Source organism: Rhinatrema bivittatum, chromosome 19 (assembly GCF_901001135.1).
Source record: "Rhinatrema bivittatum chromosome 19, aRhiBiv1.1, whole genome shotgun sequence".
Classification (NCBI taxonomy): Eukaryota; Metazoa; Chordata; class Amphibia; order Gymnophiona; family Rhinatrematidae; genus Rhinatrema; species Rhinatrema bivittatum.
The window spans coordinates 17,419,781-17,439,141 of record NC_042633.1 but is presented as its reverse complement, the minus strand read 5'-3'; the positions used below and the strand labels follow the sequence as shown (position 1 = coordinate 17,439,141).

The 19,361-nt window shown below is 46.5% G+C and overlaps 1 protein-coding gene across 1 annotated transcript in view; it reads right to left on the bottom strand.

Moving 5' to 3' along the window:
• Positions 1 to 1,090: 1,090 nt before the first annotated feature.
• The window catches only part of LOC115080272 (vomeronasal type-2 receptor 26-like), a 207,647-nt gene continuing 189,376 nt past the window's right edge, over positions 1,091 to 19,361 (bottom strand). The window contains exons 4-5 of the mRNA XM_029584425.1: positions 16,778 to 16,904; positions 1,091 to 1,986 (exon numbers count right to left, since the gene is read on the bottom strand). Coding sequence (XP_029440285.1) covers positions 1,091 to 1,986; positions 16,778 to 16,904 — 1,023 coding nt within the window. The remainder of the gene's footprint in view (positions 1,987 to 16,777; positions 16,905 to 19,361) is intronic.

Below are 19,361 nucleotides of genomic sequence, written 5' to 3'. Positions count from 1 at the left end.
TCCAAAAAGAACCGCTATTTGAGACAGTTATTGACTTCCTCTGTGGTGCCTGCTCAATCTAATACATTGTGATTATGTGGCCAATTCATATGTGGGGAGTGTTCTATATGCTCCCACGTCATGTGTCTTCATACTTTTGAGCATCCGTCTTTGTCAAAACAATATGTTCTTCCCAAACATTTTACATACAAATCTACACAAGTCATTTACACAATAATATGCCCTTGTAATCTGATCAAATCTGCAGTGTTTTTAGCTACATAATTTGATAGATTTTTAATTCTAATTTTGCAAAAAACAAGCCTTTGTAGTGAATAAAAATATTATTTTGATATTACATTGTGTGATAAAATTTGACATTATGCATGTGTTTATTACAACTTAAAGTTGTTTAAATAGAAGAGGGTCCTTATAATATTATAGTATTTTATTGGTTTAGGTACTTTTATTTGTATACTTCAAGAATCATTTACTTATTTGACAGATTATATCATAGCAAAAGGCAGAGACAGAATTAGTGAAGCTCCCATAACTAGTACCTAACTCCTTCATTATTACTGCTTCTCTGGTGATGGAGGCAGTATTTTCAAAAACTGATTCAGAAGAAGAATTATTTCATGGATACCCTGAATCACAGGATATTAAACAGCTAGTGGCTAAAGAACATTTGGTGTGTCTAGTCAATAGCATCTTAGCATCAGAGAAGATCAACGCCAACCCTGAACAGCCATTTCCTTCACCTAATGAAGCCATATGGAAAAGACATCAAGCCTCCTCTAGGGATGTCCTCAGACTTCTCACTGCTTAGGGCTTTCTACCAATTTGGTTGGTGTCCTTTGAAGTCTTAAGGTGTCATTGCCCCTCTGGGTGACTATTTTGCCACTCTTATGATGTGTTGGGGTCTTTATGCCTCTTTTTCAATTGTTTTCAGCCTCTATCACTGTCTTGTGGGTTTTCTGCCTCATGGAGGAACAAGAAACAGAGAGTAGGATTAAATGGACAATTTTCTCATTGGAGGGGGGTGGGCAGTGGATTGCCTCAGAGATCTGTACTGGGACCCATGCTTTTCAATATGTTTATATTAATCATTCTAGTTTTTTGTTAGGTACTTTCTATTGTTCCTTTCAGGTCTCAGCAGAATAATATAGCATTTGGGGATAAATATACAGCCCAACAGTCCAGAACTAGAGGCCAGGATAGCAAATATCTCCACCACCACCATGTACTTGCCCCTGGTACTCAGGTACGTTGGGATGAAGGACACCCAAACACTGCAGAACACCAGCATGCTGAAGGTGATGTACTTGGCCTCATTGAAACTGTCAGGGAGATTTCTTGCTAGAAAAGCTATGAAGAAGCTGACACCAGCCAGAAGTCCCAGATAACCCAGAACACAGTAAAAAGCAATTATTGATCCTTCATTACATTCAATTAGTATTTTTCCAGTTTCTGATTGCATGTTAAGATATGAGAAAGGAGGAGCAGCGCACATCCACACAAGACACAAAAAGACTTGAGGAAGGGAACAGGAAAGGACAATAGAGTTTGAGACCCTGGAACCCATCCATTTCCGGAGCTTGCTTCCGGGCTTGGTGGCTTGGAAGGCCATGACCACTGTGATGGTTTTTGCCAGAATGGAGGAGAGAGAGATGGAGAAAGTGATACCAAAGACAGTCTGTCGGAGAATGCAGGTTATGTCCTCAGGACGGCCGATGAATATCAAGGAACAGAGGAAGCAGAGCATGAGGGAAACAAGGAGAATGTAGCTGAGTTCCCGGTTGTTGGCTTTCACTATGGGAGTATCTTTGTAATTAATGAAGATTCCCAGAATGACAGCAGTGATGAGAAAAAAGCAAATGCTGATTAGACTCAAGGCTGACCCCAAAGGTTCTTCATAGGAGAGAAACGTTATCACTTTCGGGATGCAGGCATCTCTCTTCTGATTGGACCATTTGTCCTCTGGGCACTTTGTACAGGCATCCATATCTGAGAAGAGAGAATATTTCCTCAGTATCTTACAGACAGCTTCAATTTCAGGCCATGAATAAACACATTTATTAATATTTAGGGATTTTTTGATTCTTTAGCTTAGGATATTACAGAATTTGCAGTGCTGTAGTATTTTGGAAGCAATTATTAAAAGATTAGTCACATTTAATGCTGGAAAAAGGACGTTTTCACTTGACTTGCCTGATATTTTAGCCAAAATGTCGTGCATATTTCCTCTCAAGAGAATACTTATTGAATGTAGTGAGTGGTCATTTTGGGGTGTTTTGTATCATGAATATTTGTTTTTTATAGTATTGGTGCTATGGTTTTATCATATCAACATTTCCACACAATGGGGTAATTTTCAAAGGAGTTACGTGCATAAATGTAACTACTATTGTAGCAATTTTCAAAAGCTCACTTACTCGAGTAAAGTGCATTTAGAAACATAGAAACATAGAAATGACGGCAGAAGAAGACCAAATGGCCCATCCAGTCTGCCCAGCAAGCTTCCCTCATTTCTTCTCTCATACTTATCTGTTTCTCTTAGCTCTTGGTTCTAATTCCCTTCCACCCCCGCCATTAATGTAGAGAGTGGTGATGGAGCTGCATCCAAGTGAAATATCTAGCTTGATTAGTTAGAGGTAGTAGGGGTAGTAACCGCCGCAATAAGCAAGCTACACCCATGCTTATTTGTTTTTACCCAGATTATGTTATACAGCCCTTATTGGTTGTTTATCTTCTCCCCTGCCGTTGAAGCAGGGAGCTATGCTGGATATGCATGAGGTATCAGTTTTTTTCTTCTCCCCTGCCATTGAAGCAGAGAGCTATGCTGGATATGCGTGAGGTATCAGTTTTTTTCTTCTCCCCTGCCGTTGAAGCAGAGAGCTATGCTGGATATGCATCGAAAGTGAAGTATCAGGCACATTTGGTTTGGTTTACATGCGTAAAACCCAGTTTTACGCATGTAAATGCTTTTAAAATCAGACCCAATGTATTTATGTATTTGGGACCTTCATAACACCCCCGATAATTAAAAAAAAAACCACATGCAGACAAAACTGAAATAGACTGAGAAACTAGACTCTGAACAGAGGAACTCTAAAGAAAGAGAAAAATACAAAAATATAAGAAATGCATGTTCCCAAAGATGGCATGGTCCAAGCGCTAAAAACTAAAAAAAAAAACAAAACCCATATATACATATATATATATTTATGTATGTATTTTCTCTTTATAGTCTGATCTTTTCATTTTCTCTAATCAGTTCTCTTTCTTGTCACTTTCCCCTTGTCAGCCTTTTCCTAATTCTTTTTTCAGGGTCTCTTTCTCTCTCCTCCTATCTTCTTCCCTTTCTCCCTCACAGATAGACTGATGCTTTATCTCGCAGACTCCCTCACACACACAGGCTCTCACTCTCACATCCTCTCCCCCCCCCCCCCACAAGCTCTCATGCTCACAAGCTCTCGCAAACACATAAGCTCTCTCTCTCACACACACACACACAAGCTCTCATTCTCACATGCTCTCCCACATGCACACATACACAAGCTCTCACTCTCATCTACTCTTTCAAACACACTCACAAGCTCTCAGTCTCACATGCTCTCCAAACATACACACACAACACAAGATCTCTGTCTCACATGTTTTCCCTGCCACACACACAGGCTCTCACTGTCACTTGATGTCCCCGCCACACATACAATCTCTCACTCTCACAAGCTCTCCCCCCACACAAAGCATTCACTCTCACATGCTTCCCCCCAACACAGGTTCCCACTCTCTCTCACTTACACTCCCAGGATTCTACTCTCTCTCACACAAACACACACACACCAAGGATCCCCTTCTCAGATACACCTACATCCAGGCTGTTGTGAACCTGCCTGCGACTAGCGCAGGCAGTCCCCCTACCGTTCGCAGCCAGTCAGGCCGCTGACGTGTTCCAGCATGGCAGTCCACTGCCGCCACTGTCCTCCACGGTCCGGAGGCAGCGGCAGTCTTCTGCACTGCGCGGCAGGGCTGTGCTCCGCTGGGAGCCTTCTCTTGCGGCCGATGCCACTGCTGCTTCTCCTGCTCCCTGGTGAGTCTCTTTGCGGCTGGAGCCGCTCCAGGGGTCCTCAGCCAGCAGGGAAGCCGACCCTGCCAGTGCCTGCAGCCTGCCTGCTTTCCTTTCTCCTTCTTCGTGGCTGGGAGCCGCTCTCTCAGGCCCTCCACATGGCGGGACGCCACCAGCGTGTTAGCCTTCTTTCCCAGCTCTCCTTAACATAGAAACATAGAAACATAGAAATGACGGCAGAAGAAGACCAAATGGCCCATCCAGTCTGCCCAGCAAGCTTCACACACTTTTTTCTCTCATACTTATCTGTTTCTCTTAGCTCTTGGTTCTATTTCCTTTCCACCCCCACCATTAATGTAGAAAGCAGTGATGGAGCTGCATCCAAGTGAATATCTAGCTAAGTTAGGGGTAGTAGGGGTAGTAACCGCCGCAATAAGCAAGCTACACCCATGCTTATTTGTTTTACTCAGACTATGTTATACAGCCCGTATTGGTTGTTTATCTTCTCCCCTGCCGTTGAAGCAGGGAGCTATGCTGGATATGCTTGAAGTATCAGTTTATTCTTCTCCCATGCTGTTGAAGCAGAGAGCCATGCTGGATATGCATCGAAAGTGAAGTATCAGGCACATTTGGTTTGGGGTAGTAACCGCCGTAACAAGCCAGCTACTCCCCGCTTTGTGAGTGTGAACCCGTTTTTCTTCTCCGCTGCCGTTGAAGCAGGGAGCTATGCTGGATATGCTTGAAGTATCAGTTTTTTCTTCTCCCCTGCCGTTGAAGCAGAGAACTATGCTGTATATGCATAGAAATTGAAGTAACAGGCTTATTTGGTTTGGGGTAGTAACCGCCGTAACAAGCCAGCTACTCCCCCCTTTGTGAGTGCAGATCCTTTATTCCACATTTCCTCTTGCTGTTGAAGCTAGAACGATGTTGGAGTCACAGTAAGCATGTGTACGTTTATTGAATAAGGGTATTGTCTCCAGGCAGTAGCCATCATTCTGGTGAGTCACCCACTCTTCATTGGCGGCCTCTTGACTTTATGGATCCACAGTGTTATCCCACGCCCCTTTGAAGTCCTTCACAGTTCTGGTCTTCACCACATCCTCCGGAAGGGCATTCCAGGCATCCACCACCCTCTCCGTGAAGAAATACTTCCTAACATTGGTTCTGAATCTTCCTCCCTGGAGCTTCAAGTCGTGACCCCTGGTTCTGCTGATTTTTTTCCTACGGAAAAGGTTTGTCGTTGTCTTTGGATCATTAAAACTTTTCAAGTATCTGAAAGTCTGTATCATATCGCCTCTGCTCCTCCTTTCCTCCAGGGTGTACATATTTAGATTCTTCAATCTCTCCTCGTACGTCATCCGATGAAGATCCTCCACCTTCCTGGTCGCCCTTCTCTGTACCGCTTCCATCTTGTCTTTGTCTTTTTGTAGATACGGTCTCCAGAACTGAACACAGTACTCCAGGTGAGGCCTCACCAAGGACCTGTACAAGGGAATAATCACTTCCCTTTTCTTACTCGATATTCCTCTCTCTATGCAGCCCAGCATTCTTCTGGCTTTTGCTATAGCCTTGTCGCATTGTTTCGCAGACTTCATATCATTAGACACTATCACCCCAAGGTCCCTCTCCTGCTCCGTGCACATCAGCCTTTCCCCCCCCCATCGAATACAGTTCATTCGGGTTTCCACTCCCCATATGCATGACTTTGCACTTCTTGGCATTGAATCTCAGCTGCCATATCTTCGACCACTCTTCCAGTTTCCTTAGATCCCGTCTCATTCTCTCCACTCCTTCCGGCGTGTCCACTCTGTTGCAGATCTTAGTGTCATCCGCGAAAAGACAAACCTTGCCTTCTATCCCGTCCACAATGTCGCTCACAAAGATATTGAACAGGACCGGTCCCAACACCGATCCTTGCGGTACACCACTTAAAACCGCTCTCTCTTCAGAGAAGGTTCCATTTACCATCACACATTGTCTTCTGTCCGTCAACCAATTTGCAATCCAGGTCACCACCTCGGCACTCACTCCCAAGCTTCTCGTTTTATTCACCAGTCTCCTGTGCGGAACCGTGTCAAAAGCTTTGCTGAAATCCAAGTATATGATATCGAGCGCTCTTCCTCGATCCAATTCCTTGGTTACCCAGTCAAAAAAGTCAATCAGATTTGTCTGACAGGATCTTCCCCTGGTGAATCCATGTTGCCTCTGGTCCATCAATTCTCCGGACTGTAGATAGTTCACTATTCTCTCTTTCAGCAGTGACTCCATTACTTTTCCCACCACCGAAGTGAGGCTGACCGGTCTGTAGTTGCCAGCCTCCTCCCTGTTCCCACTCTTGTGAAGCGGGACCACCACCGCTCTTCTCCAATCACTCGGCACCACTCCCGTTTCTAGGGATCTATTGAACAGGTCACACAGCGGAGCCGCCAGAACATCTCTGAGCTCCCTCAATATCCTTGGATGAATCCCATCAGGCCCCATGGCTTTGTCCACTTTCAGGTTCTTTAGCTCTTCCCACACATTTTCTACTGTAAAAGGATTTTCATCTATTCCACTTCCCCCCAGTTTTTTGTTGTGTAGAGATGGTCCTTCTCCAGGGTCTTCTTTAGTGAACACAGAGCTGAAGTATTCGTTTAATATTTCTGCCATTTCTTCGTCTCCCTCCACACATTGATCATTACCACCTTTCAATTTCACTATACCACTTTGGATCTTTCTCTTTTCGCTGATGTATCTGAAAAATGTTTTGTCTCCATTTTTTATCTCCTTGGCAATCCTCTCTTCCGCTTGACTTTTTGCCAACTTGATTAATTTCTTTGTCTCCCTCAGTTGAATCAGATATTCTTCTTTGTGTTCCTCCCTTTGGGATCTTTTATATGTCTTGAATGCTGTTCTTTTAGCTTTAATTTTGTCAGCCACCTCCTTTGAGAACCAGATAGGTTTCAATTTTCTTTTGCTTTTCTTTACATTTCTAACGTATAGAGCAGTTGCCTTGGTGATTGCTCCTTTTAGATTGGTCCACTGCTGATCCACATCTCTCTCGTTCTCCCATCCTTTAAGTTCTTCCTCCAGGTACTTCCCCATTTCCTCAAAGTCTGTGTTTTTGAACTGTAAAACTTGGGTCTTTGTGGTTCTTTTCCCTATTCTTTTAGTGATATTAAACCATACCGTTTGATGATCACTGCTGCTGAGGTGGGCACCCACCTGGACATCTGAGACATTATCTGCATTAGTGAGCACTAAGTCGAGTATAGCTCCTTCTCTGGTGGGTTCCAACACCATTTGTTTGAACAAAGATACTTGCATGGCATCCACTATCGCTCTACTATTTTTAGTTTCTGCAGATGGGATTTTCCAGTCTACATCTGGCATATTAAAGTCACCCACGATCACCACTTCTCCCTTCTTACCTATCTTATGGATGTCTTCAACCAGGTCTCTGTCCAGCTCTTCCTTTTGGTTTGGAGGCCTGTAAACCACTCCAATATAAATGGATGCTCCGTCATCTTTTTTTAGGTCGAGCCATAGAGCTTCTTCCTTACCCCAACTTCCTTGTAGCTCAGATGCTTGGATGTTGTTTCTGACATAAAGAGCCACACCTCCCCCTTTTCTATCCTCTCTGTCCTTCCTTAACAAGTTATAGCCTGGTATTGTTGTATCCCAATCATGAGATTCTGTGAACCATGTCTCTGTGATAGCAACAATGTCCAATTGTGCCTCAGCCATTAGGGCCTGCAGATCTGGGATTTTATTTCCCAAACTATGAGCATTTGTGGTCATAGCCTTCCAGGTGGGTGCATTTGTGGTCATTTGTGGTCATAGCCTTCCAGGTGGGAGCAGGTGGGAGCATTTGTGGTCCAGCCTTAGATGTGGGTGCGCACCTCTGCTCATATTTTAAAGGACCAGTGGCGGGAAAAGTGATGTCATCGACCACTCCTGCTTCAGCCCTATAAAAGGGGCCCCTTGCCAGTCCATCATTGCCTTCGCAAGGAGTTAGTCGCTCCTGGATGTTCCTGCCTTCACTCCAGGAGTCTTCGCTGATCCATCGCTTCATCAAGGTCCTGTGTTCCTTGTTCTTCATTGGAGCTCCATGTCCTGTCCTGATGTCTGTGATCCAGTCCAGATGTCCGTCTTCTGTTCCTGATGTCCATGGTCAGTCTTGATGTCTGTTTTCCAGTTCCTGATGTTCTGTGATCCAGTCCTGATGTTCTGTGACCCACTTTTGATGTTCCTGATGTCCGTGATCCAGTCCTGATGTTCCATGATCCAGCCTTGATGTCCTGAACCCTTGGTTCCTCGTCGCCACCCTTCCTGTCATACCATGTCGTAGTCCGCGACCAGCCCCACAGGCGAGCTGTGTAGGGCGCCTTGTCTCACAAGGCCTGCCTTCTCGCCTGCAGCACAAGCCTCTGGAGGGTCATCCTTGCTTGAAGCCTAGTCCCATCTAGGTCCGGTCTCCTGAATCTTGTCTCAGCCCTCGGACCTCCTTGTGCCTGCTCTGTCCATGTTTCAGACTCTGTTTGATCCTGTGCAGCTCCAGCATGGTCTGCGACCAGCCACTGTCGGCTGTGTAGGGTGCGCCCCGGTGAAGGCCTCTACAGTTCCAGGGACATGTTCCTCTCTCTTGCTCCACTATCTCGTCTGGAGTCTGCCCCGCATCCAGCATGGTCCGTGACCAGTCCTGTAGTTGGGCTGTGTAGGGCGCGCTGCATCGCAGCCTCAACCTAGTACTTGACTTTGATCCTGAACCTTGCACCTGAATCCTCGTCTGCAGTACCTTGCTCCTGAATCCTAGTCTGAGTCTTCGTCCAAGTATCCACGTCTTCACCGGAGTCTTCGTCTGAGCCTTCCATGTTCCAAGGCCTTTGCCTGTCCCTGGCCTCCGTCCGGCCTGCCGCTTCTTGCCGTTACCCAGTGGCAGGTCCGAAAGGGCTTGGAATGGTCGGAGGACTGTTCAAAGACCACCGTTGCGTTGTTGGTCTTCCCGAAGCGTGCAGGTCTGGTGGAGGGTCAGTGCCTTCAGTCTTCCTAGTCTTCAGTCCAGCCTTGCTCCTGTTCAGCCCATGCTCGGGCATGCCTCGCCTGCCTCGGCACCTCTTCGGAGTTCCTCTGGGGTCGAGCCGTGGTCCAAGAACACACAATCCCCTAGAAAGTGGAACCGCTCTCCTAGCCCTTCCTAACACAGGCTCCCACTCTCTCACCTCTCTCAATTACACATGCACATCCAGGCTTCCACTCTCACATGCACCTTACACACACAGGCTCCCACTCACACAAACACACATACATTCATGCTTCCACTCTCACATGCACCCAGGCTCCAGTTCTCTCACACAAACACACAGATGCCTTCACTCACATATATATACAGGGCCTCTTCCTCAGCCACAGCCAGCCGACTTCTGTCACTGTGGAGATGGGATCCCATGCCTCTGCTGGTCCTCTACGTTTGGTGCCACGGAAATGGTGTAATACACCTTACTTCAAAACACACCCACAGGTAAGACCCAGCAACACAATGCTGGTCTCAAGAGTAGCCCTCCAGCCACTCTGTAGCCCTTCCTGGACCCGCTGGATGGAACTGAGAAACTTGGAAGACTCAGAAAAGGACTCAAGGAACTTGGAAGACTCAGACGAGGATTCGGGATTCAGGCACTAGTACAGGGTGAGTACTGCACCGCAGCATGCCCTATACAGCCACCCATGACTGGTCGTAGACCACACTGGAAGCGAGGTAGACTCCAGACGAGAAGGTGAAGACTTGGAACTGGAAATATGATGAAGATTCAGGAGAGGCCTGCACCGAGATGTGCCCTACACAGCCACCTGTGGCTGGTCATGGACCACGCTGAAGTGGAGCAGGCTCTGGCTTGAGTCTGGGGTATGGATGGAAGCAGGAACATGGAACTCCGAAGACCGGGAACAGGATTCAATGATTCAAGACTCAGGATTCAAGGATTCAGAACTCAAATTCAGGAAGAGTCATAGGCATTAAAAGCAAGGGCCTTCCGGAGACTTGCGCTGCAGACATGAAGACAGGCCTTGTGCCATGAAGTGCCCTACACAGCCGTCCAATGGGCTGGTCACGGATCATGACGGTCACATGCCAGGAAAAGTGGACAGAACTACAAAAATGCAAATCCTGAGACATGAAAGGAGTGGGAAACAAAGCTCAAAGAGACCTCATATAAAAAAATGCCAAAAGGCTAAGCGATTATTTATTTATTTATTTAATATACCGACATTCAATCAAGATATCACATCGGTTTCCAGGTAACTAAGAGAATAGGGCGAGATCTGCTCTATTTTACATTATAACATGATAACAAGTATAACATGGTAACAATTATAACAGAAATACATGGAACAATAAAATTATAGCATATAACATATGTACATTATGACTTGTTGATAAAAATGATTTAGGTATCAGGGTTGACTGGAGGGAGGTAAGGGAAGGGTGGGAGGGGGGGAGGGGGGAGTGTCAGGGGAGGGAGGAAAGGAGGGAGAGATGCCTGCGTAGGGGGTGTGGTGTGATGCGTTCGGGCAGGTTAAGGGTCAGGTGGGAAGGCTTTTAAAAACAGCCATGTTTTGAGGTGTTTTTTAAAGACTTGCAATGAGGGTTCATTTCTGAGATGGGTGGGGAGGGAGTTCCATAGGGTAGGGCCCGCTATTGTTATGGCTCGTTTGCGGGTTGCGTTGAGGTGTGCAGTTTTGAGATTGGGGACGGATAGAAGGCCAGTGTTGGTGGACCTGAGAATTCTTTGTGTGGGGTATGGATGTATTGCGTTGTTTAGCCAGTTCATTTTGTTGTTGTTTATTTTTTTGTACATGAGGGTGAGGGTTTTATATTGGATACTTTGTGTGATGGGCAGCCAGTGGAGTTCTTTGAGAGTGGGTGTGATGTGGGAGGATTTTTTGTTGTTAGTGATGATTCTGGCGGCGGCATTTTGTAGAACTTGGAGGGGTTTGATGTGGATTTCTGGTAGGCCAAGGAGAAGGGAGTTGCAGTAGTCGAGTTTTGAGAAAATAATTGATTGAAGGACTGTTCGGAAATCGTGCGCTTGGAGAAGGGGTTTGAGTTTTTTCAGTGTTTGAAGCTTGAAGAATCCATCCTTAATTGTATTGGAGATGTGTCGTTTAAAGTTGAGTTGGCTGTCGATTGTTATGCCTAGGTTTCTTGTGGATGGTGTGAGTGAGATTCGTGAGATGTTTGGTACCCCCGGGTTGTTTGAGCTTCCTAGGTTGTTTAAGGGGGTGCACTTGAGGGGAGAAGAGGGACGGTCATCGTGGATGTGCTTATGGTAGCATTAAGATGTTCTAATCATTGGTCTCTGTGGGCTATGTGTAAAGGGCGCTTCACCATGAGGCTGCCCAGTATGCACTTTAAGTCTGTAAAGTACTTGAGATACGGATCGCTTGAATATTAAAGCTTGAATCCGACGATGTACTTATCTTGTGAAGTAATGTCCATAGACTAGCCTTAGGATGATAGAAGAGTGGTAAACACCGACATAATCCCGACACTGAGTGTTTTGGAGCAGACCTCCTTCTTCAGGGGGTCGGGTGCCACTGAGACCGGCTCTGTCGTGATCCGGAGGGTGAATTGCTTGCTAGAAAAGAATAAGTACAAACAAATATGTGCAAAAATGGTCCCACTAAAATTTAAATATTGGCGTGAAAGTGCAGAGGAACACTTACTAGTGCAGAAGTAAATTATTTATGCGGTGATGCCGATTGTGTCCAAATGTAGCTCTAAAATAGAACAATTTAAAATGTGTAATAATTGAGCACAAGGATAAGTTTTATGTTGAAAAGGAGATAATAATACCTAGTTCCCACAAGATACTGACTTGTGCGATGCTGGTCTGTAGTCATTCGCTTAGCCGTGAGACATCTGTCGGCGGCGAATGACAAAGAAGAACGCTGACCTTTAAAGAGGAAAGAAGCCCGCCAATTTGGGGGATGTGTCCTTAAATGGGTATATACGTCACTATGGGCACCATCTTGAGCAAACCACTTGTCCAAAAAAGGAAACTGACGTCAACGGGTGCCATATTGGATGTTTCTCTGTTCGGGAGAACCCAAGACTGTCCATAAATGGGCATATACGTCATACCAATCGCCATCTTAGAAGGAGAACACAATGCATTGATGTAAATTTGATATGAATTTAATAAGGAAAGAGAACATTGACACGCAGGTACGTCGCTGGGAGGCTTAAATGAGAGTGTACCATTCTATTTTTTCATTTAAACCTAGTGGTTCCACAGATCGTAGACGATGAATCCATTGTTGTTACCTTAAATTCAAGGCTTAGAACATCTTAATGCTACCATAAGCTTATAATCGCTTAGCCTTTTGGCATTTTTTTATATGAGGTCTCTTTGAGCTTTGTTTCCCACTCCTTTCATGTCTCAGGATTTGCATTTTTGTAGTTCTTGCTACTGACTTCCTGATTTTGTGGATTCCTTAATTCTTGTATTGATAGGAAAAGTGGACAAGCTGGAAACCTGGAAGCAGGACGAAGAGCCGGAAATGGGAACATCAGGACCAGGACTGGAACATCAGGAACAGAGAACAGGTGCCAAAGGAGCTCTGACAAAGAACAGGAACATCCATGGAGACCAGGAATATCTAGGAACATCCAATGAAGAAGACCAAGAACATCAGGAACATCCAACAAAGAGCCATCTAAACACAAGGAGACCATGGAGGACCTTGACTGGAGAGAGACCACAGGCAACTGTGAAGATCCGATGCAAAGGCCCCGAGGAGTGGAATCAGAGCCCTTTTATAGAACTGGTGAAGGAGCAGGCTGATGACATCATCCGATGGGCCACGGGGCTTTTCCCACCGCTGGCCCTTTAAAAGAAGAGCAGAAGCGCGCGCGCGCACCTATGCAGGACTCAGAACAGGCAGAGAGGTAGCAGAGTTGGAGGCGTTCCTGCTGTGAAGTGAAGCGCAGCGGTGGTGGCATCAGGGCTGTGAAGAGAGGACCGATGGCAGCGGCTTCCTGGCCGCGTGGAGATGAGAAAAGCGGCTTCCCCTACCGCAAAGCTGACACCGGCATTGGCGGCAGCTGGGACGTGAAGAGAGGCAGCAGTCGAGCACTGGCCTGAACGGCACAGCGCAGGCAGCTCAAGAGAGGTGAGGGGCTGCTCGCGGAAAGGGCCCCGCAAGCGGCAACCATAACAGTATCTATTTATAAATGAGGCAGCCTAGACAAAAATTATTTAAGGAACGAACCCTAAAAAATTTTAACCAGCAACCAAAATCTTATTTGTAATAAGAGGCAAATCAACAAAAATTAAACCCATGTTAAATATCAACTAAAAATTGAGCCGTTATACCTTAATGTTTAATCTAATGGCAAGCTACATGGCATGGCTATCAAAAATACCTCTACCGTGAATATATCAAAGAAATGCCAAAGTGCTTGATCAAAAGGGATGTTAATATATCTATATAAATAAAAATGTTAAATAGTTTGTACAAAATCACTAATCTCAGCAACCACTTAACCGATTGCGTTCAAATTTGGACACAAGTTTCACCTCACATACAGCAAGGATCTTCTACACTTACATTACATATATGTCACACCGGGGGCTGGTAAAAAAAGTTTTAAAATTTGGTTCCACAAAACAGCGACATCTGGTGGTCGTAAGCGGAATCTCTTACACCTTGCACAAATGCTCACACCCCACACACACGTGACCAATGTTTGGGATTCACACACCCTCCAACCAGACACAAATCCACCCTCCTCACACACCCCCGCACACATGCCAATTGTACTTATTTCACACTCCCTCCAAAAACACACAAAAGCCAATAAATACCGGCATGCTACACCGGGAGGCCACTCACATAACACGTTTGCAATTCCCACACCCTACGAAATCACACACAAACACCCTCCTCACACCCCCCACACACATGACACACCCTCCGAACGCACAGAAAACTGCAGAATAATTCGGTCTGCTTTAGCGGGGGGGATCATCACTGCTCCGGTACACATCGCATACACTACAGCCGTCGGCTGCCAGCAATCAAAATGGCGCCGACGGCTCTTTCCCTTACTAGGACACTCGGGAACGCCAATAGCAGCAGTAGCCCATGTGACATAGTAAGGGTGAGGGCCCGTCGACCCCATTTTCTGAACTGGCAACCGGCGCACCTTTGCCCTTACTATCTGAGCGAGATGACCGCTCGCATTGCTCCATCTCGAGGGCCCAGCACCAATACTTCCATGCCGGAACGAACGCCCTCTCCACTAACTACCATTTTTGAAAGGTATCGTCGGGCCTGCAGGGAGGGGGCGTGGGGATGTTCTTGCGTCCATGTTCGGGGGGGGAAGGAGGCCAGGAGGCAGTTCCGAGATTCTGCAACTCTTGTGGGTTAATCTATTTCGCCGGCCTGGGGGGGGGGGGGGGGGGAAGGAGGGTGGGGGAGGATTATATAAACACAACGTTTAGGTGGGGAATACTTTGGGTTGCAAAGGGGGAGGGCACACACAAACACATACACAAAATGTGCACCATCTCCGAAAGGTAACAAAACAGCCCTCACCAGCTGGGGAGTCACTGAGGTGACAGTGAGGGGAGGAAGAATGAGGTGGAAGGTAACTGTCAGGGGAGGAAGAATGAGGGGAGAGGTGAGTGTGAGGGGGCAGAGTTGGAGTGGGGATAGGGAAGGGAAGCGGGGGTGGAGTGAACAAGGGGGGAAGAGGATGCGTGACTGAGCTAAATGAGCACGGGGAAGGGGGAGGGAGGGAAAAGAATCTGACTCAGCCACTGCAACGCGTGGCAGGGGTCCGCTAGTTATCTAAAAAAACATTAAATTAATAAGAAGTGCGATTGGCTCCTATCATAAAATATAGAGACACCATACCGGCTCAGAAACTGGAGCAGTGTCACACGAAGAATACATGGACAGTCTAAATACAAAACAGTATAAATAATAAAAAGATAAAAATGCTAATCAACAGTGAAATAAAAATTTACTTTGCGTGATAAAAAAAAGCAGTCTTACATAATATTGAACACGGACATTAGTACGATTGCTGAATAACGGGAAACTGTAGGTTAAACTATGCAATTCCAAGTAAATGGCAAAACAACTTCCTGAACATGTAAATATCTTTTAATATAAAACAAGCCGTTAAGCCCGTTAAAACGGGCTACATCCCTCTGTCTCTCACCTCCCCCTCATTCTCTCTCCCCTCACTCTTCACCACCCCCTCCCTCACCCACTCCTCCCCACCCTCCCTCTCCTCTCACTCAGTCCCTCCCTCCCACTCAGTCTCACTCACTCCCTCCCCCCTCTCACTCACTGTCCCACTCCCTCCCTCTCTCTCCCCCTCCCTCTCTCTCCCTCAGTCCCACTCCCTCCCTCAGTCCCACTCACTCCCTCTCACTCAGTTCCCCCCTCCCTCTCACTCAGTCCCTCCCCCCAGTCCCTCCCCTTCACTCAATCCCTCCCTCCCACTCAGTCCCTCCCCCTCACTCAATCCCTCCCTCCCACTCAGTCCCTCCCTCTCACTCAGTCACTCCCTCCCCCCTCTCTTCCTCTCACTCACTCAGTCCCACTCACTCTCCCTCAGTCCCACTCCCTCCCTCAGTCCCACTCCCTCCCTCTCACTCAGTCCCCCCTCTCCCTCTCCCTCCCCCTCCCAGTCCCTCCCCCTCACTCAATCCCTCCCTCCCACTCAGTCCCTCCCTCTCACTCTCTCTCTCCGTCTCTCCCTCCCACTCAGTCCGTCCCTCCCTCACTCTCTCTTCTCCCTCCCTCGGTACTGGCCGCTACCGCCGCCCGCTACCGCCGCCGCCGTCGCTACCGCCGTCCGCTACCGCCGCCGCCGCCGCTCGCTACCGCCGCAGCTGCCCGCTGCCGGTACCGCCGCCGCCCGCTGCTGCCACTAGACGCCGCCATTTTTTTTCTTAGCGTCAGACCGACGTGCTCGCCCGCACATGCGCGGTAGAGCTGGTCTCTACTGCGCATTTGCGGCACGTCGGTCAAGCTTCGTTTATAGGTATTGATATAACAATAATATATATTTCTTTATTATAAATAAAATATCATAACATGAACATGTATTCATCTGCATAATCTTTGGCAGATGCTGATCCTGGGAGATGAAGCAGGGCAGGCTAATCCTGAAGAGGTCCCTGCTGACCTGTAGGGGAAGCATTACCTGGTTTGCTAATGCAGGGAGTAGTGCTGGTGTTTGATGGGCACTGCAGGTTCTAAAGTACTTGATGAAGTCTCTGCAGACCCCTATAGATGAATATATGGGGCATGCAGACATTTTTGGAAGTTAGGCTCCCTGTGAATAAAGTATGCAGAATTTTCTAAAGGAACATTTCTGAAGAAAAACAGTACTTTACTGAAAGAAGACTTATTATCTGCGAATGTCAGGACCCAATCAAATTAGAATTAGAATTTTCCCATAGCACAAGCACATCTGCAGTTTGAAGGCAGCTAAGCCATAATACTACAAACTTTCTGCACAAGGAAAATAGAAAAAAAACCAAGAATATTTGGATCTGAACATTTTTTTCCTCACTCTTCAAATAAAGAGAGACAGCCAGGCCTGCCTGGGAAATAACTGGCTGTAACCCCATGGAAATGTATTCATCTGCATAATCTTTGGCAGCTTCATAATTTCAAAGCGCCATGGAGATAGGTAATGCCACATGATCAGATGATATCACCCACCGGTTTGGATGGAGATCTCTCCCTCTGGACAGGGGATGCATCCATAGCAGCAGACGGGTTCTCCTCTCTTGTGTAATTTGCTGAAGCCAGGAGGGCAGCTGTCGGTGCATTTGGCACGTAGAGGTAACTAAACATTGAGAAAATAAAATCTGGATGACGTGACATAACACTGGGCTGTCACTTTTTAAATGCACTGTTACTCTTTGGTCTAGATAGGAGCCATTTCACATAAGTTAGTTTTATATTATCAACCAACATATCCTGTTATATTTGTGGAGAGCTAGGAGCACTTTTTTGTTTTATAAAAAACAAACTTTTATTAAAATCTGGAATCAGACAATCTGGTTGATCTGGCAATATCTTAGGCAATGTTTCTAGCTAATATACAGGTTACACTTAAAATTAATAAATTGAATCAGCAGTAAGAGAATATACCTTTGATCTTTCCATTACATTTAAATATTTTCTCTGGTGCTAAGAGTCAGTTTTTAAAAACAGCACCTTTGATGCTTTTGTAGCCTACTGTTATCTTTTAGAGTTTACTTTTAGGTTTTCTTTCTAAAAATGAATTAATAAAGCCTCATTTCCATGTCCTGTCCATTTGTCTCTAATCTGTTTCTTCTACTGCTTTGGGATCCGCCACATGGGGGCGCTGCGGTGTGAAATCACCAGATGGCAACCAAAGCCCTTGAGCAAAGAGAGCACAAGGCAGGCCTGGCCAGCTCAGGATAGCAGCCTTATTGGGCACTATAGTGAGGGAAAGAAGATGCTGTAGCTGCAGTATCTCACACTTTCCTCGGCAAAATGGGGCCTGCTGGCCTGGGAGAACACCCAGATGGTGGCACCATGCCGAGAAGGAAAAGACCATGGCGCCAGCACGCCTCATGTGATGGATCACAAAGATCCACATTCACAGCCCAGCACAGGACAACAGAATGTGTAGGGGTTGTGTTGGGCCATGCAGGATGGGAGACAGAGTCCTGTTCCTCACTGCTAGGCAGAGCATGGTTAACGTGTGGTGGATCTCCAATGTTATGCAGGACAGCATACAGGGAGGCAGAAGGCTGCACACAGAGATTCAGGATCACAGTGGATGCACCAATAAGAGGGGGCTGAGAGACAGAGATATCAGGTGGGGTGGAGGAGAGAGGAGGCATTCTGCTGTCATTCCTGATAAAGGTCTAGTTAAGAACACTGAACTCACTCCATCTCTCTGATGCCGACACAATATAGTGTGCTCAGTGTAGCGCACAGCTTGACATGCGGTTGGACGCACTAAAATAACTCTTGATGTAATAATGGGATTAGCGTGCCCAAACTAGCGCTTAGCTCATAGCACTTATCATATGTAAATGCCATGTAGATGAGGCTATTAGCTATCACTCCCTATGCTATCAATTACTGTACACCCGATGCTCAAGTTTTAACTCGGAGCTGGCGTTACATCTTGACGCAACCCAAGCCTCCACAAAAAAGCAGAAAATACTGCTTTTCTGACTACAGAAGGCTGCATAATGTCTTGCTGCGGTCAGGTTAGGAAAATGGATGCTCGTAAATTGAGCGTTCATTTTCCTAAACTGCACACAGCCACATCTCCTGTTCACCTGAGGACAAGGAGGTGCTAGGGATTCACAATTGATCCCTAGCATGTCCTTTATTGCACGGCTCCTCATTTATTGAATCACATGCCCAGGAAAGGTGGAAGAGAAAGCATCAGGAAAACGGGCTCTCAATACCTGCACCTGTTTTCTACGTGCTCGTATTGCATCGGCCCCTCTATCTGTGACCTACTACACCTAGTATCAGGAGAGAAATGCCAAACAGTAGGGATGTGCAGAAGGTACGGATTCATCCGATTCGGTATTTGTATTTGTCGGGGGCCAAATACATTGCATTCGTTCAATGGCGGCCCCGATCCATTGATACGTATTATTCGTGTTCCAGTTCCCATTAAAGTCAATGGGGGAAGTATTTGCAGCCTATTTTTGGCTGCAGAATTGGGGTTTTCTTATCAATTTTGATGAACCTTCTGGGGAGCAATCATCAGAACAAGAAAAGAGCTCCAAGTTACTTAGACTGTGGCAAAGTGGCACCAAAGTGGCATGAATAGCCTAAGGTACTTTAAAGGGGCAAAGGGGTACCAGGAGTGGCAAGAGTGCTTTAACAGAGGTGCAAAGCAGCAGCAAGAGTGTCAAAAACACACCACAGCTTCAAAAGAGAGCACCGATAACAGATGCATGAACCCTCGAAGGCAGCACGACAGGCAAAACGGCAAGACAAGTGGCATCAACATCCTACAGCACAATGAAAGGGGAACATAGCAAGCAGAAAGACCAGCACCAACACACTGAGGAACCATAATAGTGGCAAGAACACCACAAGGAGTTGAGTGAGTCATCTGGTGTATGGCAGCAAGGCAGAGTGGCAGAGGGTAGATACAGGCTGGCTACACCCGGGGAGAGTTCCCTTTCCTTAGCACAGGAAAGGGCTCCCTAGAATGGGTTCACTCCTAGAGTGGGATGTTTCCGTTGGCGTCTAGTGAGCTCTCGCTGGTTTTTTAAAATCTGGTGGAGTTAGCAGATGT